At 38.9% G+C, this 13,083-nt stretch overlaps 1 protein-coding gene across 2 annotated transcripts; it reads right to left on the reverse strand.

Moving 5' to 3' along the window:
- Nucleotides 1–579: 579 nt before the first annotated feature.
- Nucleotides 580–10,863, reverse strand: si:rp71-46j2.7. 2 transcript variants are annotated; one of them, XM_034882712.1, is made up of 16 exons: nucleotides 10,462–10,862; nucleotides 9,955–10,063; nucleotides 8,513–8,726; nucleotides 8,085–8,227; nucleotides 7,089–7,263; nucleotides 6,903–6,958; nucleotides 5,736–5,929; nucleotides 5,524–5,634; nucleotides 5,262–5,387; nucleotides 4,237–4,335; nucleotides 3,986–4,144; nucleotides 2,781–3,408; nucleotides 1,779–1,842; nucleotides 1,510–1,697; nucleotides 1,332–1,420; nucleotides 580–1,242 (listed from the first exon to the last, which is right to left on the reverse strand). In XM_034882712.1, exons 1-16 carry the CDS (start codon nucleotides 10,648–10,650, stop codon nucleotides 1,144–1,146), a joined length of 2,643 nt encoding a protein of 880 aa, XP_034738603.1. In that variant the 5' UTR covers nucleotides 10,651–10,862; the 3' UTR covers nucleotides 580–1,143. The 2 variants fall into 2 exon arrangements, with proteins under 2 accessions (XP_034738603.1, XP_034738604.1); XM_034882713.1 differs by lacking the exons at nucleotides 580–1,242; nucleotides 1,332–1,420 and having other exon boundaries at nucleotides 1,533–1,697; nucleotides 1,775–1,842; nucleotides 10,462–10,863.
- Between the last annotated feature and the right edge of the window lie 2,220 nt (nucleotides 10,864–13,083).

A 13,083-nucleotide genomic window follows, 5' to 3' on the forward strand; every position in this document is an offset into this window, starting at 1 on the left:
ACACACACACACACACACACACACACACACACACACACACACACACGGAGTTTGTCATTTGGAATTCTTGTTAACAAGTCATCCCCTCAGACTGGTAGATAGCTAGATAGGCTCAACTTGTGTAAATCAAAGTGTTTTGGTTCTGTGATGTTGTTAACTAGCTACAGGAACCTCAGGGGAAAAAACATGACTTTGTGTTGTTATGCTGCCTGATTATCTCCCTCCTGTGACCTGGACCAGAATAATCCTGGAATTAATTCTGTTACAGCAAGAGCATTAGAGACAGCATTTCCATTAAGTGTTAGGCTATAGAAACAACACTAAAAACCTTTAGTCTAGTACTTTTTATTAAAGTAATTATTTTAATACATCTCCCACTACACCTACAGGATTTCCCTAGGTGAATGAATTTGCTCAACTTGTCCAAAATATGTTTTACCCAAATGTTGCTTCAGAGAGTAGCCTGGGTTGGCTACAAGAGCCAAATAAGCTGCTGGCATCAGCCACTTATTTACATCTTGTACTTCCAAATTTATCTTTTACAGAGTCCAAACTCACTCAACTACATAAAGCTAGAAATATAACCAAAAAAGTTGATTTAATATTTTATTTTATATCAATTCAAGTCATTTACATTAACAATTTCCTTTGATAGTGGTAGTGTCCACTTTGACAGATGTTGGTGAATTGTAATTGTGGGATATTATAAAACTTAAACAGATGAATCAGAAAACAAACTCTTACCACACATAAGTGCTCAATGTGGCACAAAATATTTTAGAACATTTAAATTATTTTACATTTAAATGTGATGGGTGAAATTCAAACTGTAAATATTAAATACTTTTTACAATGCGTTTTACAATTAAGTATATGCAAAGCCACCTCCCACAAATAATGTTTCTGATTTCACACATATTTAAGTCAGGGTTTATAACTTACAAAATTCAATATACAAAATAAAATGGAAATTTGCAAAAATATTCACAATATGTCTAAAGTAAGCGCGAAAGAGTGGTTTTTGACATGAATACAGAAATGGCCACAAATATTCCAAGGCATTTTCAGATGTTTAATAAATAATTTGATGTTTTAAAAAAAATGTCAAAAAAGTACCATTAAAGACCCATTCAAGGACTCAGATCAGTTGGTGGAGCTGTTCACTTTCTGCAGGACAGTGGCACTCACATTTAGGGAATGCTCATTGGGAAAGAGCTCCCTTAATAGGAATGACAGGAGCATCTGTTACGAAAGATCAATAAGAACAAGATGTGTATACTATATTGAAAACAAACACCTGTGTGAATTAGATACAATGTTGAGGTACTCACATATATCAGACATTTGTTTTTTTCACCGTCCTGAAAAATATTAAAAACAGACTCCACATCTGTCTTCTTCAGGATAAGATAGTTTGAATCTACAAAGAACATAAAAATACATTTTAAATGGATCAAAAACTGACAAAAACAACTGTATATTTCCTACTGGTGCAGAGGTGACACTTACATCTGGCATTGATCAGATTGTTTGCTTTATCCCTGGTCTCGTTCTTCTGCTGATCGGTGCGAGGAGGAGGAAGAGGAGGTGGTGCTGCGGGTTGAAAATCTGGCCATTGTTTTTCACGCAGGGTGTCGATGTATGCGGCTATCTGCACTTCTGTTGGGTTCATCTTGTTTAGGAACGAGTTCACTTTTCTGGAGGTGAACACAACCAGAAGTCACTCACAGACCAGAACCAAGTGTGCCGTGAAACTGTTTTATTGGAGGGAAACTTACTTTTTTAGAATGGGCATAACAGGTTTCAAAATGGCATCAAATATGTTTACAAGGATGGAGTTCCCTGTTAAGACAGACAGAGTATTAAGTCTATTTTCAAGAAGACAGCCTTAAAAAAACAAATCACTGTTTTTGCATGTTCAAGCTTTGTTGGCCAGGATTAAAACAATGAATGTGCAAGCCTGAAACTTTAGAGTGTACCTTCCAGTGAGATTTAGGTTAGTAGTAGTATAATTAACATGATTTTTCACATGAATGTTTGCTTATTTCAGTCTTGGTTTGGCTGCCAACTGTCAAACATGGATTGTCTGAGCTTGTCACAAGCACATAAATGCACCGCCTAAAAGACTTATCATAATAGTCCATAAGTTTGCCATAAAATATCTCATCTGATCAAATATATGATAAATTATAATGCAAACTAAATGTTCATTGCAAAGATTAGCTTTGTCAGACGAGTGTGTACCGAGTATACTTAAAATAAAAAAAGAAGGCCTACAACATACAAAAACACTGGTGAAAGCAGCCACCTGCTAATCACACTCACATGTTCTGGTCCTGCCCTTACCTCTCTGGCGCCAAATATTTTGACACACTTGCAATAGTGCTTGGTATGGATCTTAGTCCTGAGCCTTGCACGGCCCTGTTTGCTCCCCGCCTTCTTACAATACCCAATTTTCCTATTATAATGCATCGGGTATTGGCGTTTGCGACTCTATTCGCCACACGCCTTATCTTGTTTAAGTGGAAACATGTTCTCCCCCCTTCACACAATAGCTGGCTTAGGGAGGTCCTAACTCATAACTACCCTGAGAAGGTTAGATTCTCCAGGCAGCCCTTCATGAAATACTACTAATCACCCAGAAAGTGACTAGATGCCCCCCTACTACTAGATGTAGTATGTGAATGAAAAATCTAATAAAAAGATTTATTAAAAACAAAACAATGGTAAGATCATGAAGCTCTTAATGTTGTAAACTATAGTTTAAACCCAGAACAAACCTGATATTTCTTTCAGCAGATCAAATATGGCTTTGGTCGCCTCCAGCTGCTCCCTGCCGACTTGACTCTTCTGACACTGGGAGTTGTCCCCTTTTGGTGAAGTGCCCTGGTCTTTCCCTTTAGCCTTGTTCACTCCACTTGACATCTTGAAACATAGTTTCTCCTTTTTATCCGACCTAAAACAAGACAGGGCTTCTGCGATCTCCCCTTGCAGGCCTCCAATTTGTCTTCTGTGTGGCGTGGAGTCTGAATCCGGCGGGTCTTCATCACTGCCGTTTCTTGTCAAGACCAGAGACTCTTGTGACCTGGAACGAGTCAGTCCTTTGAACATAATTTTAAAGTGAGAGGTTAATGGATTATCAGAGTCTTCTGTTATGGCTTGGGAACAGTTTTCTTTTGAAGAGTCCGGGTCAGCAGCAGACAGCGGCTCCTTTTCCGTTTCTGCCTTCTTAGGCGTTTCTGAACAAGAATTATATTGGGAGACAACAATAGTTGGGACTGAAGCACTGGAAACATCACTGCCCTTCTCAGCAGAGGCACTAGGGTTTTGTGAAGGCAGAGCAGTCAGTTCTGGATGTGGAGATGGTGGCACAGTATCTTTTGGGGCTTCCGTCTGAGGGCTCGAGCTCTGCACAGGAAAACAAAACAATCAGATTGCGACAGCTGATCCTGAGGCATCGGCCTTTATTGTGCAAAGTGGCAGAGACCAACATCTAAACTAATCCATTTAAAGAAAGATATTTTTAAAAGGGACACTCCAACTATTTTACACATGAAGTTCAATTTACTATTTGAAGGGAGTGTAGTGATGTCAGCTTGAAACTTCATATTTTTAAGCTGGAGTGCGGCACTTTGTCTTCCCCCTCTGGCGCTGAGAATAGATACACAAACACTGTCGACACACTTGAGAAAAGATGTAGGATTCATAATAGAACTACAGCGCTGTGGTCTCTGCCCCTTTCCTGGCTGTCGAGGTATTGGGTAATACAGGTAGACTAACCAATCAGAGAGCCAGAATAAGCAACTATGCTGTGAAGTACTGTAAGGTAGTGAGCAAGGTTGGTTGATGGTACTTTGTGTACTGCTAATGTAAGGACGTTGTTGTGGAGTTAATAAACTACTAATTCTCTATATAAATAAGTGGTCTCTGCATTAATACGCTGCGGCACATACACACATTAAAAGTAGTAAAAAGGTAAGTTTACCTCATCTTCCTCTTGACCTGGAGTCAAGAGGTAAGCCAAGCCGCTCAGAAGGCCCCACACGCCTTCATAACGTTCCTCCTCATTCAGCAGTTTGTCAAGTGGGCAGAGGAACTGGAAAACCGGTTGAGTGCGGCCAATCAGACTATCAGAAACTAACTCCTGGAAAAGAACATACCAACATGTTGAGTCATAAAGATTGTAATGCAAGTTGTTATGATAGCATATCTAAGTTTTATCCTGGTGTCTTTAACCTGCAGGAAATGCTCCACAGATACTCTGGCTTCTTCTTCAAAGTCATTGTTGACCTCCGACTCCTCCAGCACCAGGATTGTGGGCAGGTTGGTCGAGTCCTGAAAAAAGGCAGCTCACGCTGAATAGACAGTAAGCAGGAAACACAACCCTTTTCTCTAAAACTAAGAAGGAAATAAATCCTTACAACCAAAAGTTCTTCTTTCAAATCAATGCAGATGATGATGCCTGTCTATTTTTTAGACAACCATCTTTTTAAATTGTCCTATGGAAATTCATAACATTGGACTGCATTGGACTTATGATTCATCAAAAGGGAATTTGTCATTTTGTTCCTTTATGATTCATAATATTCAAACCATTTCTAATGGGGGGTGGAAGATTAACAAGGGGCATTCATTTTGGTCATTTTGCTAACAAGGGAGAAGGCATCCCCCCCCTCATATCACCTACTGGGTACACCTTGCTAACACTAATGCAGTTTAATGTTCGTCAGCCCTGCCATCATGAAGGTCCATATCAGTTTTTTAGGGTTTCAGAGAGATTCAAATTTCGGATACTTTTGAGGCGGTAGTTTTTGGTGCTGTTGAAGTGTATTGCATTATACAGAGAGGTATTTCCGCCATTAAGCCTACCCTCATAATATCAATAGGGTAGACAAAATAATAGAAACAACTGTCAGTATAACAGAAATTCAACAGCACTCCAAATGTTTTATTGCAGGACAGAATTGGTTTAATCTAGGTGCACCTTATAAACTGACAACTGAGTGTATCTCAAAGGTGATTGGATCAGATAAAAGCAGAACACACACACACACACACACACACACACACACACACACACACACACACACACACACACACACACACACACACACACACACACACACACACACACACACACACACACACACACACACACACACACACACACACACACACACACACACACACACACACACACACACACACACACACACACACAAAATGAGAGATAAAAACAAGGTTCTCCATCTCCTTTTTACCTGCCATATGTTGCAAAAGTGTTTAACATCCATGTAGGTCTTCCTGATGTCCCACTGTAGGTTCTCAGGGCTGCCCTTCTCCTCCAGGTGAATGGTAAAGATTAGCTCCTCATCATCCCAGTTGGCCTACAACAGTCAACTCCTTCTCAGACCGCAGCTCAAACATTAACATGTCATCCAAGGACAAGCTTTAACAGACTCTCAGTAGACAGATAACAAGCCTGTGGGAGATTCCACATGGTCACTGATATTTATAACTCACATGAGGGATGCTGACAGCCCAGTGGCCAACGCGCCACATTTCATACGACAGCTTGAATTCCATCATGTCCTCTTGGACGCTTGTCAAGTAGTTCTCCAGATCATCGTCCTCCTAATAGCGTTTGGCCAAAAAAAGCAACAATGAATATGTCATGTTTCACAAACTGTCATCTTTAGTTTAGTGTATTGCAGATATATCTGCAGCAGACTAACCCTGTCAGAGTTCTGCTGGCTGGTAACGGAGCCCTCCCTGCTGTCATCAACATCATACTCGGTGGACATGTCTCCCTGGTTCGGCATCATCCTCAGCATCAGATCCTGCTCTATATTTTTCATTTTCTTCTTCGGGGTCTTTGTAGACTTGACTTTGTCCAGAAATTTAGACCATCCTTCTTTTAACTTGTTAGCTGAAAATGTCAACAACCACATTTTAAAGTCAGAGTTTGTCAGTATTTTACCTTGCTTTTTCTTTTTTTTTTTTTTAAACCGTCTCTTTTACTTGTTTTCCTCACAGCTTTGTAGAAGTACAATGTCCCTTTCGGATATATTCTGAGTATTGTACATGAAGAGAATAGCAATGCAGTCTACCTAAACCTTTACAACAATTTGACTGTAATTCTGAAAAGAATTCTGCACTGCGATAGGGATGCTTAAAGTGAACTCTTAAGCGTCACTATAGTTACCTCTGACGAGGAGATTATGTTTAAGGTCTGTGCTCTCTAAGTGCCTGTCTAGTTGGAAATGTAGCAAGAAAGACTAATTACCAGATATGATCAAAATTTCATTAGGCACGTATGCATGATTAGTTATCAAAATGTGTATGTTGTAATCAATATGATGGCCCTCTAATAAATAGCCCATTGGTTAAATAATTCTTACATATGACAAATATTGTTTTTCCAAAATGTATGATCATTACAGAAAATACACACATTTGTCATTTTTGTTTATTATCTTGGCATAATCAATTCTTATTTAGCCATAATTACCTTTGGATTGTTTGCAATACAAAGAGATAGAAGTTGTACACACAGAACTTATTTGGCATACAGCTTGCAGTTTGTGTAATTAGCTGTCTGGTCTAACCAACACAAGAAATAGCGGATTTATTATGCAATGAAAGGCAGGCCGGTATAGAAAATTATAATGTCAACATTTCTATTTTCAAACTGTTGAACACGGTGTTATGCAAGCAAAGGCCTTTACTTCCTAAACACCCACAAATTACTCAATCTGCCTTTTTCAACTGAAATGTTTTCACACTCAAAGTAAAAAAAACTGGTTAGAATCATGTGTACTGCTACAAAGAATGTCGAAGAGCTTTAAAAAAAAAAAAAAAAAGCCTTTAATCATAATAACTCAAATCGGAAAAAAACACACCTTTCCTTTTGGCCTTGGTCCTGGTGCTGGTTGAAATCCCTGCTCCCTCCAAGCTCCTAGAAAAGAATATAAAAAAACCTGGTCAGTTCCAATTTTAACCACAGAAAGAGGCTCACACAGTGGTTGCTTTAAGGCTCAGTGTGACTGGGTCAAGCCAGCAGAGTGCAAAAGATGACAACCACTCACTCTTCACTGCCTTTGCCCTCGCCTTCACGCTCCTGTGAAGGCAGAGAGTTTTGATCCTGGTCTGATCCACACAGCTCCTCCACAGAGCCTTTGGGGGTCACGCTGTCCAGCTGGCTCACCACCAGCTGGTTCAGGTTGTCGGGGTCCGACAGCCATTTCACCAACAGGCCCAACCCTGAAGAAAACAGCCAACATAATAATCCTTCAAGCACTGTTTGTTAAGATATAAACACTAAAATCAGGAGGCACAATTTTCACATTTCACAATATTATAGGATTGTAATGAGTCATGTTTTTGAATCCTCTTAACACAGCTGCAGCTAGTAATAGATTCTGGAGTTTTAAAAAGGAATAGAACATTTTCCAAAATATGCTAATTTGCTTCATTGCCATGAGTTAGAAGCAGCTGGTTATCTTAGCATGGAATTAAGACTGAAAACAGCTCGTCTCTGGCCAAAGATAACAAAATCCACCTACCAGCACCTCTCAAGCTCACAATACATACATGATACAATACATCACAATATTAGGCAAAAGCAGGATAGTCAATTTAACTGTATTTATATACCCTGTATAATTTACCAACTGCTCTATTTTCTTGAAAATACTGAATTATGTGTCTATTAGCAAAAAATTAAAAATTATCGGTTTCTAGCTGCCAAGATACACATAATCTCTTAACTAAAGCTGTAAAAAGCACTTCTTGTAATTGAGCTACATGCATAATTGCAAAAACCCAACTGCGCAGCAAGACTCCCACAAGATAAGATATGTTATATGTTACTAAAAAAAGAGACAAAAACCTAAAAGGGAATTGGCAAGTGACCGCAGAAGAGTGCCTTCCTTTTATGCAGCCCAGAATTCAAGCCCTAAACTCTACAATGCCAAAGACAAAAAGGGATTACATAGAATACACACTTATGAAAGAAGTTCTGGGAGGCTTAGCCGTTACATAAGAGTGTATTCCTGTGAAGAGAAAATGTAATGCTTTCTTACCCTTTAAAGCAATAACCTCATTTAAGGCACAGCGGTTGACTTCTAGGTCACAGAGAGATTCGGGTAAAAGGTTACGTACTAGAGCATCAGAAAACTGTCGGAGAACTGCGATCTCCTCTGCTCTGGAGCTGAACAAGAGCTCTCTGAAACAGAAACCAATCAAGAGGTGATCATTACAGCACTGGATCATAGCTGTTTATCACCACACATATCTGACAATTACTCAATCTAAATCTTAATGCGATATACCATTCATCATAAAAACAACCATTAGGGTTTCATTGTAAGTATAGTCTTGTAAAAGTTAGGTAAATTATTCACAGGTGATAAAAAAAATACAGGTATCTTTAGAGATCAGACACATTACTGAGTGCAAAGTGTAACTGAAGCAGCATGAATTCTGAGAGAAAGTACATGTAAAGTCTCACCTGTCAGACTGCTTCGCATTATGTAAATGTTGGGTCAAAATCCGAACGGAGCCCACAATGGCCTGGCAAACATCAAAGTCTTTGGCACTCCCAATGAGCCGGTTGATTACAAAGTCGAACTCTTTGCTGAGCACCTGGTGCAGAGGTTGGTTCTTGCATGGCAAGGGAAGGCCGTACCAAGGCAGGACAAGCTGAGCGTAGGCACACTCAAACACTGAGGAGAGCAGTTACACAGGGAAGTTAACACCAAACACCCCCGCTCTCCCCCTAAACATCAAAGTCAAGGACCGCAACGACTTTAAAGCTTGTTTGGTGAAATTCAAGCTGTTTTCTTTTCTCCTTTCTTCTTAGGTCAAGAACTCCTGTCCAAACTATTCAATTCAAAACTCAGCACAAATATCCATGACCGGATTGCCCTCTGAACTGAAGATGGATCCCTCTAGAGAGCATGTTTTATTTACAGCAACATCACAGTATTTATACATCATATAGAGGAAAGCTGAGAAAAACAGCTGAGAGCGCTGATGTTGGATTTCACACAGTCACTTATGTCTGTGGACCATAATATTTTTTTAAAGCTTTGAATTATTCATATTTCAGTGATTTGAGGCATACATAGACTTTCAATGAAAAAAGGCACAAAAACGGGTTGGAATAAAATCACTTCACATGTAAATAGACCATTATATAGTTTTACATTTTTCAGCTGTGTTTGTTTGTATAAATAGGGAAATAATATTTCTCACAACCTAAAGCTGTTCTAAAAAAATAATATGTTGCGTTATTTGGATTAAGAGTTGTACATTTCTATATAACCTTTAATATATAGCTCAGTTTGTGTTGGCAAAATGGATCTTGTGTTTTTGGGGTAAGGACAGTTTAAAAAGGTGCAAAGACAAAAAGGAAGACATAGATGATTCCAAAGGGTTCCCGGGGCATGCGTTTGAATGTGAGCGATATATTTACGTCAACCAGTGGTTTTTAAGGTCTGACTTGAGCCTTTAGGAATTGAAATACGTGTTTAAAGACACTTACTCTAAAAGAGCTGTGATAGCAATCATACACACTGACACAAACCAGTTTAAGAAATGCTTCACAAAATAGATGCAAAGCAAACACAGCTGATAATGAAAACCATTTCCTTCTTAACACATCGCAGCCATCTATCAAGTTTTATTTTTTTCATCCTTTCATGTCTTTCCTTAAAGCCACGTACTTGCTGCATGTAATGTCAGCTCCAGCTGCTGTGTCTATGCAACACTGCCCTTTTCAACTGTGTCAAGTCAAAACAGATGTACTGAACCAGACAGCCAAGAGCAGAACCTGGATTTGGATTTTTTAACAGTTGCTCACATCTGCATTAAAAGGGTTTCTGAACTGCAAAGACAAATCTGTTCACGCCACTGTAAAACCCATGTTCTCTTGTGTGAGACATGGCTCACCTTGCCGTAGAGACGTCTTTACATTTTGATACTGAGAATCCAGTGGTTCAGCCTGTTTGCTGCTACCTCCATCTGTCAAGTCACCCAACAACTCTCTGGCAACAGTTTCCTGGAAAACACAAAACTATGAGTCAACTAAACTAGTCCTACCAGGGAGTGCTGAACAGGTGACAGAGTAAGCTATGTAATGGAGAAAACAAGTTCTTCATGCCTCAGCACAAATAAATGCATCTCAGGCTGGAAGATTGATAGGCCAGCTTTTCAATATTTGACTACTTTTGCATATCACACAGCTCAGGTGTTTGTGCAGCCTGACCTGTAAACACGTCAGACAAGTTAGATTACTGACATGAACTCTGATTTAAAAAAAAAAAATATTACGTATCTCACTTATTACAGCATACGGTTTATGTCATTGAAACATGACTCAGTTTCTGGTCATGTAGCGCTCGTTAAAGCAGCCTTTCCATGCCATAAAGGACAATGCAAAAAATATGTATTTAGTACCTGGAGTGGGTTTTCATTTGTCTCTTCATCAGTTTGAGTGCTGCGCTCTCGTGCACTGTTTCCAAATAACAGTGGAGTAGAAAAACAAAACAGGAAACATAAAAAGTACTGAGTCACTGTGCAACCACAGTCTAAAAAATACCAAATCAAACCGAGGGTTACGGCGATAGAGAAGCGCCATAGATACATCTTCTTTTCTTACAAAAGACTCTCGCTCGTCTCTCTGACTTTAAGCCGATGTGCGTTCCACATGGACAGAGGTGGATTGTTCACCCACATTTTTAGCACCGAGAACTACACGCCTGTTTCCTCGTAACCTAAATTGAAACTGCGAAAAAAGTAACTTTATTAAACTGGTTAAAGCTGAACTGTGATTGGCTGCACGAAGTGCGCGTGGACGCCATCTACAGGTAACAGCTTTACCTGAAAGCAGGAAGCTCTGAGGAACAGGTGGTCCCATTTAAAGACAAACTTCTTCAACATCAAAATTCTGCAACATAAATTTTGTATGTGAAATAATGTAGAATTTGACCTTTTTTGCCAAAAAAATATTATTTAAATGAAACCATCTGATAAAAGATTATAGAGGAAATCCCTGTTAACTTAAAAACATCTGAACTCATAAGATACTCGTGGTTTTGTAAAAGGTCTTAGCCCAGACGGTTGGAAACCACTGGTTTAATATTTAATATTAATATTAATTAATAATTACTTTTGAATTGGTATTGAAGTAATTAATTAGGGTCATTATTATTGTACATATTTTATACTTTATTCTGTATACATGTGTACACTTCATCCTCTTTGTTTCAAATACTGTACATTAAAAAAAACATGTATAACTTATTTTTATTGCACACTTGTCCATTTCATATTTATGATTCTTGACATTTGAGGTAGTGCAGTCGTTTCTATTATTTTCTCTTACTATGTTTTTTGTTTGTTTTTTGTTATGCACCAAAACACCAAAGAAAATTACTTACTTAACAAAAAAAAACTACTTAATAATTTAAGGAAGGAGCAGATAGTAAATTACCACAAGGTGACGCTAACACTGCTCGTCAACTACTACTGTGGAGCATGAATTCGACAACATACAGGCCAGCAAAGCCAACTGCAGACAACTGCCAAAATACATGCCTGTAAAAGAGGAAATGATGAATATGCACAGTGAGAATGACAGTAAATACACTATGGAAATAGTTCTACATTTACTGGATACGATGATCGTGTCTGAGTGGAAACCCTCATGGGTATGGATGTATTATTGAAAACTTTCAGACAGACCTTTAGGGGTATTATTAAATTCATCCCTACAATGCTCTTCACATTATAAATGTATCTATTAAGCAGAATGGCGGGAATACTATGAGCACATACACTGCGTAACATGGCTAAATCAGTTCATACAGTGGACCATGAAATCCTGATTGCTCGTTCGCACCAATGGGTGGGCGTCAGTGGCACAGCACTGGAATGGTTCAGGTCCTACCTGTCACATCAGACTTTCTGTGTCGGCCCTGATGACTCCGTGTCCTCCACTGCTTCTCTCTCATGTGGGGTCTCACAGGGCTCAGTTCTTGGCCCTCTTTTATTTTCTCTCTATCTACTCCCACTTGGTTCTAGTCTCAGGAAACATGGCATTTATTTTCACTATGTGCGGACGACAGCGAGATCTACATGAGCCTCAAAAAATCTGATTCGAGCTCTGTTGACCCAATGCTACAATGTTTACATGACATAAAAGCTGGGATGTCCTAAAAGTTTCTAGATTTTAATGAAGAAAAGACCGAAGTCATGGTCTTTGGTGGCAACTCCAAAACTTTGGAATGGGCTGTCTCTGCACATTAGACAGGCTTCCTCTTGGTCTCATTTTACAACTTTTCTTCCTCTTTTAACACCAGGTAGAAGGTTGATCTCATTTGTATACATACATATTTTTACCATATGCTATTATCTTATTTTTCGTTATTCATTTTTTTCTATTTTTTTATTATTATTTTTTTGCTTTAATCTTTATATTTGGTAGCTGATATTTTTATTGTGCTTTTGTTGTGTTATCTACTTATTCAGTATCATTTTTTTTGTGCAGCACTTTGGAAACCTTGTGTTTGTTAAAATTGTGCTACACAAATAAAGTGGATTGGATTAAATCAATCAAACTATCAAAAACCCCACTGCCTTGTGCGGTTTGTCCTCATGACTGGAAATCACTGAGGTCATGACACAGTGAATTTATGACGCAATACAGTCTCACAGCTGAAATTACGCAACAAGCTGCCTGACAGAAGGCTTTCAATATGAAGTGTTGAAGCTCCAGTGATCCACAGACCTCCATGTGTAAACACTGACTATCTAACCCTTTTAAAGCTACGCTAAGCAATGTCACGCAGCAAACATCTCTTCACTATCAGCTAGAAGCCTGCCCCCTGAACACACTAAAAACATGGCCTTTGTGGACAGCCCAGGGTCCACAAAAGGCAACAAAAACATGAAACTTAAACCGTGTACCACCCAATAACCAACATTTTTCTGCCAATACCCAACACCAGTGTGCTTTTAGCTAAGTAACATTTTGAATGAAGGACTTCTAAGTGATTATTTAAGTGTGTTATTGCTACA

The sequence above is a fragment of the Etheostoma cragini genome, chromosome 10, assembly GCF_013103735.1.
Source record: "Etheostoma cragini isolate CJK2018 chromosome 10, CSU_Ecrag_1.0, whole genome shotgun sequence".
Taxonomy (NCBI): Eukaryota; Metazoa; Chordata; class Actinopteri; order Perciformes; family Percidae; genus Etheostoma; species Etheostoma cragini.